General features: G+C 61.8%; 1 protein-coding gene across 3 annotated transcripts in view; it reads left to right on the forward strand.

The window, feature by feature from the left end:
- TMEM104 (transmembrane protein 104) overlaps window positions 1-11,178 on the forward strand; it is a 53,106-nt gene extending 41,928 nt beyond the window's left edge. For all 3 annotated transcript variants that reach the window (XM_043459741.1, XM_043459817.1, XM_043459789.1), the window contains exon 10: window positions 8,676-11,178. In XM_043459741.1, coding sequence (XP_043315676.1) covers window positions 8,676-9,436 — 761 coding nt within the window. In that variant the 3' untranslated portion in view covers window positions 9,437-11,178. The remainder of the gene's footprint in view (window positions 1-8,675) is intronic.

An 11,178-nucleotide genomic window follows, 5' to 3' on the forward strand; every position in this document is an offset into this window, starting at 1 on the left:
ACACGAGGGCTCCAATTTTGCCCGTCCCCAGAATTATCTGTGGCCGAGTGGCCAACTCCCCCCGTGGATCCATGACTGATCTCAGCTGAGCGTCTCCTGCTGGGACTGCTCTCATCCGTCACCACCAGCAGCCCGGGGTCGTCCACGCCTGGGCCATCTGTTCCCCACATCCTGTTGGCTCGACAGGCCAGCTCGTTGTTTGAATTCCTTCACGGCCACGCAGTGCTGTCCCCTCACGCAACTGGTGCTTCTCGGAAGGCCAGCAAGGAGCCCCCCCTCCCAAATGAAAGTAGCACATGGACCCCCGTCTGCCCTCCCAGCCAGGCTTCGTCCTGCGCCTTTGCTGCTGCCCCCACCCCCGACACCCCCCGCCTCGGGCCACTGTCCAGGGCTCTCCTTGTGTCCAGCTTTCACTTGTTACACAGCCAGCGGAGGGAATCCAGGAAAACCTTTCTATGTATGTTTTTCACTCTGGTCTTCATTTTATTCTTGGTTTTCCAAAAGTTCTCTCTGCAGACTCAGAGGTCAGTTGAAAGGAGAAGAAGTGGAGGTTGCTGTCTTAAGGCTCTTAGGGTAGAGTGGACACTTAATTAAAGCTTGCTGAAGGGCCAGCCACATGTCACCAAATGGCCCCTTTCATTAGCGGCAGGGCTGACCTCAGAGCTCGGCTCGGCCCCAAGCAGAGACCCTGGCTGGCTCTCCCCTCTGAGCGGCCTCTGCTATCGGCAGCTCTGCCCTGCGTGTGGCCGACACCTGTGCTGACCTGGCCTTCAGGCATGGACTCCTGCTCGTCCAGGAGGTCGGCAGGCCAGCTGCCTGGACTCCAGAAGAGGGAGGGGGATGAGGCCCAGACAGGCGAGGTGCCTGACAGACGAGGGTTACGGGCACGCCTCTGCTCAGAATCAGGCTGCCTGCGAGCCAGGGTGAACCCCAGCCAAGCAGCCAGGTCGGGTGGCCGTATCAGGGCAGCCGTGGCCCTGGGCAGCCCCGGAATCTACCTTCAGACCCCGGGGAGCCGCCCCACACCCTTGTCACAGCACTGCCTCCCCTCTTTCTGGCCTTCCTGGTTTCTCTCTGCACCCAGCCGCTGCTCATCAGCTGCTTTAGTGGGCTCAGGCTGTCGTAACGATACCATGAACCAGTGGCTTAAACAGCAGAGGTCTATTTTCTCAGTTCTGGAGGCTGGAAGCGCAGGATCAAGGAGCCTTCAGGGCTGGTTTCTGGTGAGACCTCCCTCCCTGGCTTGCAGACGACCACCTGCTCACCATGCCGTCACGTGGCTTTTCCTCTGTGTGTGCAGACAGCGCGTGCTCTGTCTCCCTTTCTCTTTTTATAAGCGCACGTGGGACTTCCCGGGTGGTCCAGTGGCTAAGAGTCCGCCTGGCAGTGCAGGGAACACGGGTTCGGTCCCTGGTCTGGGAACGTCCCACGTGCCGCGGAGCAGCTTAAGCTCGCGTGCCCTAGAGCTGGTGGTCTGCAACAAGAGAAGCCCGGGCACCACAGCAAAGAGTGACCCCCGCTCGTCCCAACTAGAGAAAGCCCACCTACAGTAATGAAGACCCAGAGCAGCCAAAATAACTAATTTTTTTTTTAATTTCTTTAAAAAAAAAAAAGCACGTATCTCATCAGATTAGGGTCCACCCTTCTGACCTCATTTGACCTCTTTAGCGGCCCTGTCCCCAGCTGCACTGGCAGGCGGATTATTCCCAGCACCCCCCTGGGAAGCACGCAGTCACCCCAGGTGCGGTCACATCAGGGGTCAGGGCTTCCGACTCTGAGGGGGAAGGAGAAGAAGAAAAGGTTTAGAAAGGACTGAGCCGAAAGGCGACAGGTGTGGAAGTTTTATGTTTCTGATCTCCCCAAAGGAGATTAGCCTGCCCGCCAGCCAGAGGCCCCTGGGCTGCACTCTGCCAGCCGGCTCAGACAGCTTAAGAAGGAAGAACCGAGAGCCCGCCCGCCCTCCCAGTCACCACTTGCAGTGCCTTGAGGGTGTAGAAAGTCGAGGGATGAAAAGGCCAGAGCTCTTGATTTCATACTCAAGGCTTGATTGCTTCAGAGACTCAAATACCTGCCCTTGATCAACGACCCGCTCCTCCTGACACACTCGAGGCTCTGCCCTGAGTCCTTCTGGAGCAGAACCTCCGTCCCTTAAGTTGTTTACTTAAACACCCTTCTCTCCTGCCTCTGAGATGATAACGATGCCCACCAAGCTAGAATCCTCCAAAAACCTCGGGGGCTGATCCAGCAGGGGAAGGCAGTCAGATCTAAAGTCCCTTCCTTCATCAAAACCCAGGGGACTTGTGCAAGTCATGCAGGCAAGGCCAGCAATCACAGAATGTCTTGTGGGCCTGGCATGAAATCTGACCCAGGGCCACGCTGCTTCTGGAGCCGAGTGCGTCTGCTCAGGGGGCTTCCCTTCTCCCCCGAGGGAACCCCTCCCAGCCAGAGAGCGAGTGTGTCCTTGTGTCCTGTCCTCTCTGGGTGTGAAAGGAGCCCCTGCCCCGACCACAGCCTGAGCTCAGGTGGGAGGGTGATGCCCAGAAGGATGGGCCGACATGAGCACCAAAGAGCCCAAGCAATTCCCTTCCGGTTCCCACCCAGCCCCGTACAGAGAGCACTCGCCGAGTCCCCACAGACCACCGGTGTTGGGGACAGCTTGACCTCGTGTGACCTTCAGTGGAGCAGGAAGAGATGGCTCTGGGTCACAGAGCAGGTATGAGCATCCTGCCGCGGGTCCTCCTCGACCCCCAGAGATTAGCTGAAGCCTGGGCCAGAGACGCTCAGCAGGGAAGGGTCATGACTGTGACTTGACCTGAGTGGGGTCGTGGGTTGACCCCAGGACCCTCCTTGCGCAAAAGGAGGATTAGGTGAGGACTTGGGTTTTTCAGGTTTTCCTGCTGGCCTGGGCTATCAGGATGGGAAGTAAGGTTTCTGTGATGATAAAAGGGACGGACGTGTTTTTGAATGATTGCCGTGGGCCACGCCCTGCCGTATGCCTTATTCAATTCAGTTCAGTTCAGTCACTCACTCGTGTCTGACTCTCTGCGACCCCATGGACTTCCGTATGCCAGGCTTCCCTGTCCCTCACCGACTCCCAAAGCTTGCTCAAACTCATGTCCATCGAGTCAGTGATGCCATCCAACCATCTCATCCTCTGTCTTCCCCTTCTCCTCCCACCTTCAATCTTTCCCAGCATCAGGGTCTTTTCCAATGAGTCAGTTCTTCACATCAGGAGGCCAAAGTATTGGAGTTTCAGCTTCAACATCAGTCCTTCCAAAGAATATTCAGGACTGATTTCCTTTAGGATGGACTGGTTGGATCTCCTTGCAGTCCAAGGGACGCTCAAGAGTCTTCTCCAACACCACAGTTCAAAAGCATCAGTTCTTTGGCGCTTAGCTTTCTTTATAGTCCAGCTCTCACATCCATACGTGACTGCTGGAAAAACCACAGCTTTGACTAGACGGACCTTTGCCGCCTCTTTACATAACATCTTATTCCATCTCCCCACACCCACGAGCATCTCCTTTTTTTTATGATGAAACAGAGGCACTAAGAAGCGAAGTGACCACTCCAGGCTCACACAGTTCAGGGTCAGGAGTTGAACCCATTGTAACTTGAGGACTTAAGCTCGTTCAGAAGAAAAGCAGCGGCCCCCTCCCTCCCTCCCTCTCTCCTGTTCTCTCCGAGGGGTTAGAGCTTTGCAGGCTGAGCTGCAACTCACACCCCTGACCTGCATGTCCTGGCAACCTGCCCAGCCAGTCCTATTCTATAAGGAACAATTGCCCAGCCACTTGTTCCTGCCTTTAGGGCCGAGAAACTGCTTGATCTTCAGCGTTCTCAGCTCAGGCTGACGTTACCCCATCAGCTCCTCCCAGCCCTCCTGAGTCTCAGGGTTGGGGGCTGGGGGCAGCCCAGCTCTGATGACCCAGGGGCACTGGGGGTTGAAGGAGGAAGCTGGATTCTCTCCGGGACCCAGCTCCCCGCCTGGGGCACCGGTGCCCGAGCTGGGCTGGGCATCCACGGCCATTCGTAATCAGCCGTGGCACGCTGGTTCCCCGCTTGGAGAGGAGGGCGCCGTCCCCCCGACAGCCGCCTTGGCGGACGGCCTGCGCCTCACACGTGTGGGAGAGGAGCCACTCGCGGGGCTCCGAGAACAGCAGGGTGTGTGGGGGGCAGCATCTGGGGCCAGGCCCGGAGCTCAGGGAGGGAGGCAGCACCAGGCCCCTGCCGGGCGATGCACGGCACAGCGCTGGCCCGCGGGGAGGGGCTGGGCTGCCGGCTCGGCCCCCGCCCGGGGCACCGCTGGAAGGAGTCCATCGCCTTCACCCTTGGCTCTCGGTCGTGGCTCCTCGTGTTGTGTGCTCCGGGGTCAAGGATGAGGGACCTGGCCTTAGTGGACACGTGTCCCTTCTCCTCCCGTGACAGCTGTGTTCCTTCCAGGGCCCGCAGAGGAGACAGCAGGGGTCAGGGCTGGGCCACCTTCCAGAGGAGCTCTGTTCTAGCTCCAACTTTTACCGACACGTCCCTCTGACTCGGTGACCCAGGACCAGAGGCCACTTCCGAAACATCTCCTCCCCTTGCAGGGCAGGCCTCCCAGGCGGTCACAGCCCCAGGCAACTGAGAGCTCGCCTTTCGTTGGGCTTTTTAAAGACAGCCCCATTTCACAGCTCAGCCCTGTGTCTCGTAAGTGTCATGTGCAAATCAGGGCAGGTGACCGAGGGGCGTTTCTCGGCGGAGCACCCTAGGGGCCTCGCTGATGCCTTGTTAACTGCCGTGAGCCTGCGTCTTGGTGTAAGATTTTACCTTGACCGCCATACTTGAGGCCTCTGACATCCCCGGGAGGGAAAGCTGGCAACGACGTGACCCCACTGAGCTGCGACCGCCAACTGGACGTGCCTGAGCCGGAGGGCCCGTCCTGGTGTAGACGTTACTTTCAACCTGACCTCCTCAGAAAAGGAATCAGGGAGGTGTCTCCTCCAAGCTGCCCGCTCAGGGCTCAGGATCTGTACAGAGATTAGGACCTGCCTCCCGCTCCTGTCTGCCTCTCTGCCTTGTCTCTCTCCCGAGGCAGTGCAGGAGGGGCTAAAGGTGGATCAGTACTCTGAGGGTGGAACAGGGCATGGCAGCAAGTGATGTCCAGGGGCCCTGACCCCATCCCTGTCCCATCGGGCTGACCCTCCCCTCCTGCACCGCGACGGGTGCAGCCCAGCGGGTTCTTCCGAAGCGACTCTGGCGCCTGGTTCCCCTCTGACCGCCTGGCTTGGACCTCCTGAGACCAGGCTCTCCCCACCTCCCCACCGTAGCCCACGTGGCTGTTAGCCGGTCCTTTTGTTGTCATCTCTCCCCTATAAGTTCCACCTGGTGGGCCCCCTGGACTGTAGGCTCTAGAAGGACTAGGACCGTTCCTGTTGGCACAGGGCACCATCCGCAGATGCCCAGAGTAGTTATCGGCACAGGAGACCCTCAGGACGTCACTGCTAAATGAATGAATGAATAAATGGTCCGGGTGAGCCCCCTTGATTCATACAAAACAGGCTCGGTTGTTTTTCCTCCGGGCTGGTGCCGCAGATATTAAAGGAGAAGCCTCCTGACCCCGCTTGTCACCCTGCAGCTGCCCCTTCCGAGGCCGACAGCCACTCCTTGGGAGCCGTGTGTCAGGCCCCCAGCTGCTCCCCCCACCCCCAGGGCCGCCTCCCCAGCAGCTCGCCGCACCTCCTCCCCACTCCTTGGAGCAGGACTCCTGGTGCGGGACACAGGTGGAAGTGGACGGATGCGGACTGCAACCCCAGGCATCACGTGGGCTCTCTGAACACAGCCTGTGAGGCTCGGAGAGAAGCCCAGCCTGCCGTGTGTGCCCTGGGGAGCTGCAGGTTCTGCCTGCCTGGATGTCAGTATGCCCACTGCCCCATCCCCCCTCCCACGTGGCCGCGACCCTGGGGCGCGAGCTGTCAGTGGCCGCACCAGAGCCCTGGGCATCCTGTGTGCGTTCAGAGCCCCGCGCTCCACCGCGCTTCCCGGCCACAGCCGTAGCTCACAACCTGTCACCCTCGTTTCATCTTGATTTACGGTCAGACCCAAGGAGTTTTTGGAGCAGCCATCTCCCAGGGACGGGACAATCAATCTAGAAGACGGCTGTTGAACTCTGCTCCTCTGGCAGCCCCAGGGGAGGGACGGGCCCAGAGGGAAGGCGTGTGGTCCCGAGGGCAGGACCAGCCGGCTCTGGGGAGGTCGGGCCTCGCACCCCTGGTGCCACGACCCCTCAAGGTCAGAGCCACCCGTCAGGACCGACCAGGTAGCTCGTTCTGAAGTCAGCAAGCCAGATTCTGCCTGTGTTTCTTACCGCGTCTTGGAGACTTAGAGCCGAGGAGGAAGATGAGGAGAGACGCGCCAGCCAGCCTCCTAGCTGCAGGGAGCAGGGATAGGCTCACGTCCGAACAGCCAGCATCTCCTGCCTCCCGCACGCCCACCAGACCCAGGGCCCCTCGGCCAAGTTCAGCAGAGCGCTGGAGGGTTCTCCACGTGCCTCTTTCACAGCACACGCCAGCCTCGGCCTGGGCGAGGAGTAGTGCCAGGTCACCACCAGACACTCGGGCGGTGGCGCAGCGGGGCTGAGCTCCTGCCTTGTAGCGGCTGCCCCCTTGGCCTCTGCCCCGCCTCAGGTGGCCCACCTCCGCTAGAACTGTCCGCTGCAGCCCCGTGACTAGCTAATCACCAGGTGGGCCCAGGGCCAGCTGTAGCCACCCCACCCGCTCAGCTCTGCTTCGTAACCCTTTCTGGCCCAGGACGGACTCCCTGCCTGCGTGCCAAGTCACTTCAGTTGTGTCCGGCTCTTTGTGACCCCATGGACTGTAGCCCACCAGGCTCCTCTGTCCATTGGATTCTCCAGGCAAGAGTGCTGAGTGGGTTAGCACGCCCCCCTCCAGGGGAACCAGGGATCGAACCCGTGTCTCCTGTGATTCTTGCACTGCCGGAGGATTCTCTACCACTCAGCCACCAGGGAAGCCCGAGACTCCCTGGCACGTGGGGGACTCCACCTCCACCCTGTCCGGCCTTTCCCCTGGGTCTGCCACCCCCCGCCATCACGCCGCCCCAGTGCACTTTCTGGATGCAGCTCTCCTATGCAGATCTCTGACCCGCCCCACCACGCTGCACCCACCCCGAGAAAACAGACAAGCCAGACCACCGGGGTCTCGGGTGTCCCCGAGAGGGGAACTGGGTTGCCGCTTCCCCTTGACTGACCAGCGCTGGCAGGACCTCTGATGCCCTCAGTTGTGGGTCCCCCGGAATCAGGAGCAGCAGGGATGGGTGCAGCTGAGAGCCTCAGAAACAAATCATCTTTATTGGCAATTTCCACGGCCTGTTCCCTGGCTCCCCTCCTCCCGACTAGTGCCCAGCGGCGTCGGCAGCTCCGATTAAAAGTAATAGATGACACTTCCATCCGTCCTGCTCCCAAGTTCACTGTGGGCAGACAGTAGTCTGGCTTCCTGGGCGTCCTCAGAGAAAGGGCTCCCTTCCGGGGCATGGATGGTGTGATCTGGCCTGAAGGGCACAGTGGGGAGATCCCCAGCCTCCCACCTGGGGGGAGCCCCGAGCCTGCGACAGCCTGGCAGGCAGGAGCCACGTGGCCAGCAGCCAGGCTCTTCAGCCACTGTCCCTTCACCGTCACTTGCGTCACTGCCCGAGAAATGTCAGGTGTCACGGTGAGCTTTACCTGAACGGTGGGGGCCCAGGTTGGAGGGGCTGTCAGGCCTGGTCTGAGCAGAGACAGCAGGGGTGTGTGCTCTGGCACTGGAGACAGGAACGCCGGGGGTCTCTGGGTGTGTGGAGCGCCTCACGGTGGCAGTTCTGGGAACTCTGGATGACAGATTTGGGAAGCCAGAGACTCGGCATCCACAGGATCTGCAAGTGCGTCTGTCTTCCAGGCGCTGACGTTCAGGAGCAGCGGCTCGGGGTGTGAGGCCCGCAATAAGAGTGCAGCCAGCCCGGAGCTCTGCCTGCTGTCAACAGGGTCCCCGATCCCCTTCCCTTTCTGCAGCACAACCGGGGCAGAGTTGCTTCCTGCCCCCTACCATCCAGGAGAACAGAGCCACCCAGCCTCGGCCTCCAGCCCTGGCCTCAGCTCCCCCAGCATTGGTCCCTGGTGCGTTTCTGGCCTCCAGTGACTCTGGGTACCACCCGTTCCCCCCACCCCCTCCTCACCCAGGAGGACGGCTCCTCCCAAGCACTCTGTGCCCTCCACCACCCCTTCTACCCCTCAATCCTCAGACAACACAGTCTTTAAACCAAAGGAAGAAGAGCAACCAGAACCCTGCTCCAGGCCTGCTCTCTGCCAGGAAGCTGGCGGGAAACCACCCCCCCGCAACCCCAGAGCCCTGGGGCCAGTAAGGGAGACTGCACTCCAGTAGCGCGTGGCTACTCCGCTGATCGCCCTCCTGCCGTGCCCAGCAAACCCCCCACACACACCTTCCTGGACCTGCGGGTGGGGGGAGTGGGCGGGATGTCCCCAACAGCAGCAGCCACCGCCGGCCTGCCCCCTGAGGATGACTCACAGCCTTGGAAATCTTAATGTGCTTTCCCTCGGGGCTTGGGTCCTGCGGTCGCTGCCCCCGGGCCCCAGACGGGCCCGTCTGGCTGCCCCTCCTCCCTGCCTGCCTGACCCCCGTCCTGTCTTCCAGCCTTCGCCATCATGATCGTGCTGGCCCTGGTGCGCATCGCGCACGGGCGCGGGGAGGGGCGCCCGCCGCTGGCCGACCTCTCGGGCATCCGGAACCTGCTGGGCGTGTGCGTCTACTCCTTCATGTGCCAGCACTCCCTGCCATCGCTCCTCACCCCCGTCTCCTCCAAGCGCCACCTCACGCGCCTGGTCCTGCTGGACTACGTGCTCATCCTGGCGTTCTACGGGCTCCTCTCCTTCACCGCCATCTTCTGCTTCCGCGGCGACAGCCTGCTGGACATGTACACCCTCAACTTCGCGCGTTGCGATGTGGTGGGCCTGGCCGCCGTGCGCTTCTTCCTGGGCCTCTTCCCCGTCTTCACCATCAGCACCAACTTCCCCATCATCGCCGTGACCCTCCGCAACAACTGGAAGACGCTCTTCCACCGCGAGGGGGGCACGTACCCCTGGGTTGTGGACCGCGTGGTGTTCCCCACCATCACCCTGCTGCCCCCCGTGCTGGTGGCCTTCTGCACCCACGACCTGGAGTCCCTGGTGGGCATCACGGGGGCCTACGCGGGCACAGGCATCCAGTACGTCATCCCGGCCTTCCTGGTGTACCTCTGCCGCAAGGACACCCAGCTGGCCTTCGGCTATGGGACCGTCAACAAGCACAGGTCCCCCTTCCGCCACACCTTCTGGGTGGGCTTCGTGCTGCTCTGGGCTTTCTCCTGCTTCTTCTTTGTCACCGCCAACATCGTCCTCAGCGAGACCAAGCTCTGACGGCAGGACGTGTCTGGTGACCAGCGGGGTAGGGGCCCCCGACTGGCAGAGCCCAGGGCTCGTGGCCTCCCTGGGCTCAGCGGGGCAGGCAAGACCCGGGCTCTTGGAGGGGACCTTCTCCCCACGCAGGATTCCACACAGCCTGCACCTGGGGTCGCTCTCCTCCAGATCCTCTTGCCTGGGGCTGCCCCCGGCCAGCCGAGGCCCACAGCAGGGCACGCGGCCGCCCCCAGGTTCTAGGACGGGTTACTGGGATCGAGGCCTCTGCTTGGAGAGTAGAGATGCAGTGCTGGCGCGGCCACTGTTTACACCAGACACGGGCCCCCACCCTCTCTCCCAGCCCATCCTGCATCTTCGTCTGGGAAACCTGCTCCATCAGGGGAAGCCCAGGCCCCTCGCCTCCTCCCCACTGGGCCTGGCAGGGCTCACCTTCCCGCCAGGCCTGGAGGTGCCAAGCACCTCTCCTAGGGGAGTGCCAGGCCAGCCAGTGACAAGGACCAGACGTGCTAATCGGCCCCAGGGGCCCCAGACCAGAGCAGCGAGGGCCACGCAAGGGCGCCAACACCTGTCCCGGGCCCCTGAGTCCACGATGACTCCGGAGCAGCGGGCGGAAGCAGCCCTTTCCTCGCAGACACAGCAGCCCACACATCCCCGGGAGGGATCCGTGGGCCTCCTGCAGTGCCAGGGCTGGGGGGGCAGGGGCCAGCGTTCAAGGGGCACTGGGGGGGAGCGACCCCCGGCTGTCACCTCCGTGGCTGGGAGCACCCCAGGCATGTAGCCCATGGTTCCCACCCCGTAAGAGAGGTCGGGCCTGCCCCCCGATGTCCCTGTCCCCCCCCAACACTAACAGGGGCTCCCTTTCGAGCCGGGCTGTGGGTACAGCCCGATGTTCATGGTCTCCATGTCCCTTGGGCGCCATGGGGTGAGATAGGGCCCTGCTCACCCTTCCCATGGAAGGAGGGCCAGGTTCCCCGGGCACCTCACCAGCTCCACGTAGTACCCGCCCCCACACACAATCATGCATGCACCTGTTGGGCCAGCCTCCCTTGGAGACACGGGTGACTCAAATGAACTGCATTTTCAACGTGCCTTCTCCTGCTTCAGGACCTCAGGGGGCTCCTCCTGGCCCTCCCTGGCGAGGCCCCGGCCCTGGGCCAAATCCTCCTGTCCTGGAGCCCAGAGCAGTGGACAGGAGCAGCCTCTGGGGTGGGGTCCCTGCCCCTCCGTCCTTTGATCTCAGTGCCTTGCTCGGCTCTCCAGGGAATCCCTGCAAGCCTGCTCCCCGCCCCCTCCATCCCCGAGCATCTCAACTGTCTTCAAACTTTGGACAGAGCGTGGACGCCAGGTCTTCTGAGGCCCACGGTGGTCTCGGGGAGGGGGACACGGGCTTTGCGAGAACACGGGGAGTCCGCAGGCGGTCCCAGCCCTCCCTTCGGGCGCCGGGGGGCAGCCCCCGGACTGTGAGAACACCATGTCTCAATAGGCCGCGACCTGCTTTCTCACTCTTGTCGTGCGTCTTCCGTCCTCACAGCTCTTCCAGCATCCCGTTATCTTCCACCCTCCTGAAAAGATGCCCCTTGCCCGTTCGCCATCGGAGCTGCCTCCCAGGAGGCCTTGCGGGGTGGGCGAGGCTGGGATGTGTCCACGGTGACCCTGCCTCCTGGGGCTGGGACCCTCCCTGGGGGCTGCCCAGCTGTTTTGCTGAAAAGTCAATTAAAACATCTGTGCTTACCCTTCTCCAA

The sequence above is a fragment of the Cervus canadensis genome, chromosome 1, assembly GCF_019320065.1.
Source record: "Cervus canadensis isolate Bull #8, Minnesota chromosome 1, ASM1932006v1, whole genome shotgun sequence".
Classification (NCBI taxonomy): domain Eukaryota; kingdom Metazoa; phylum Chordata; class Mammalia; order Artiodactyla; family Cervidae; genus Cervus; species Cervus canadensis.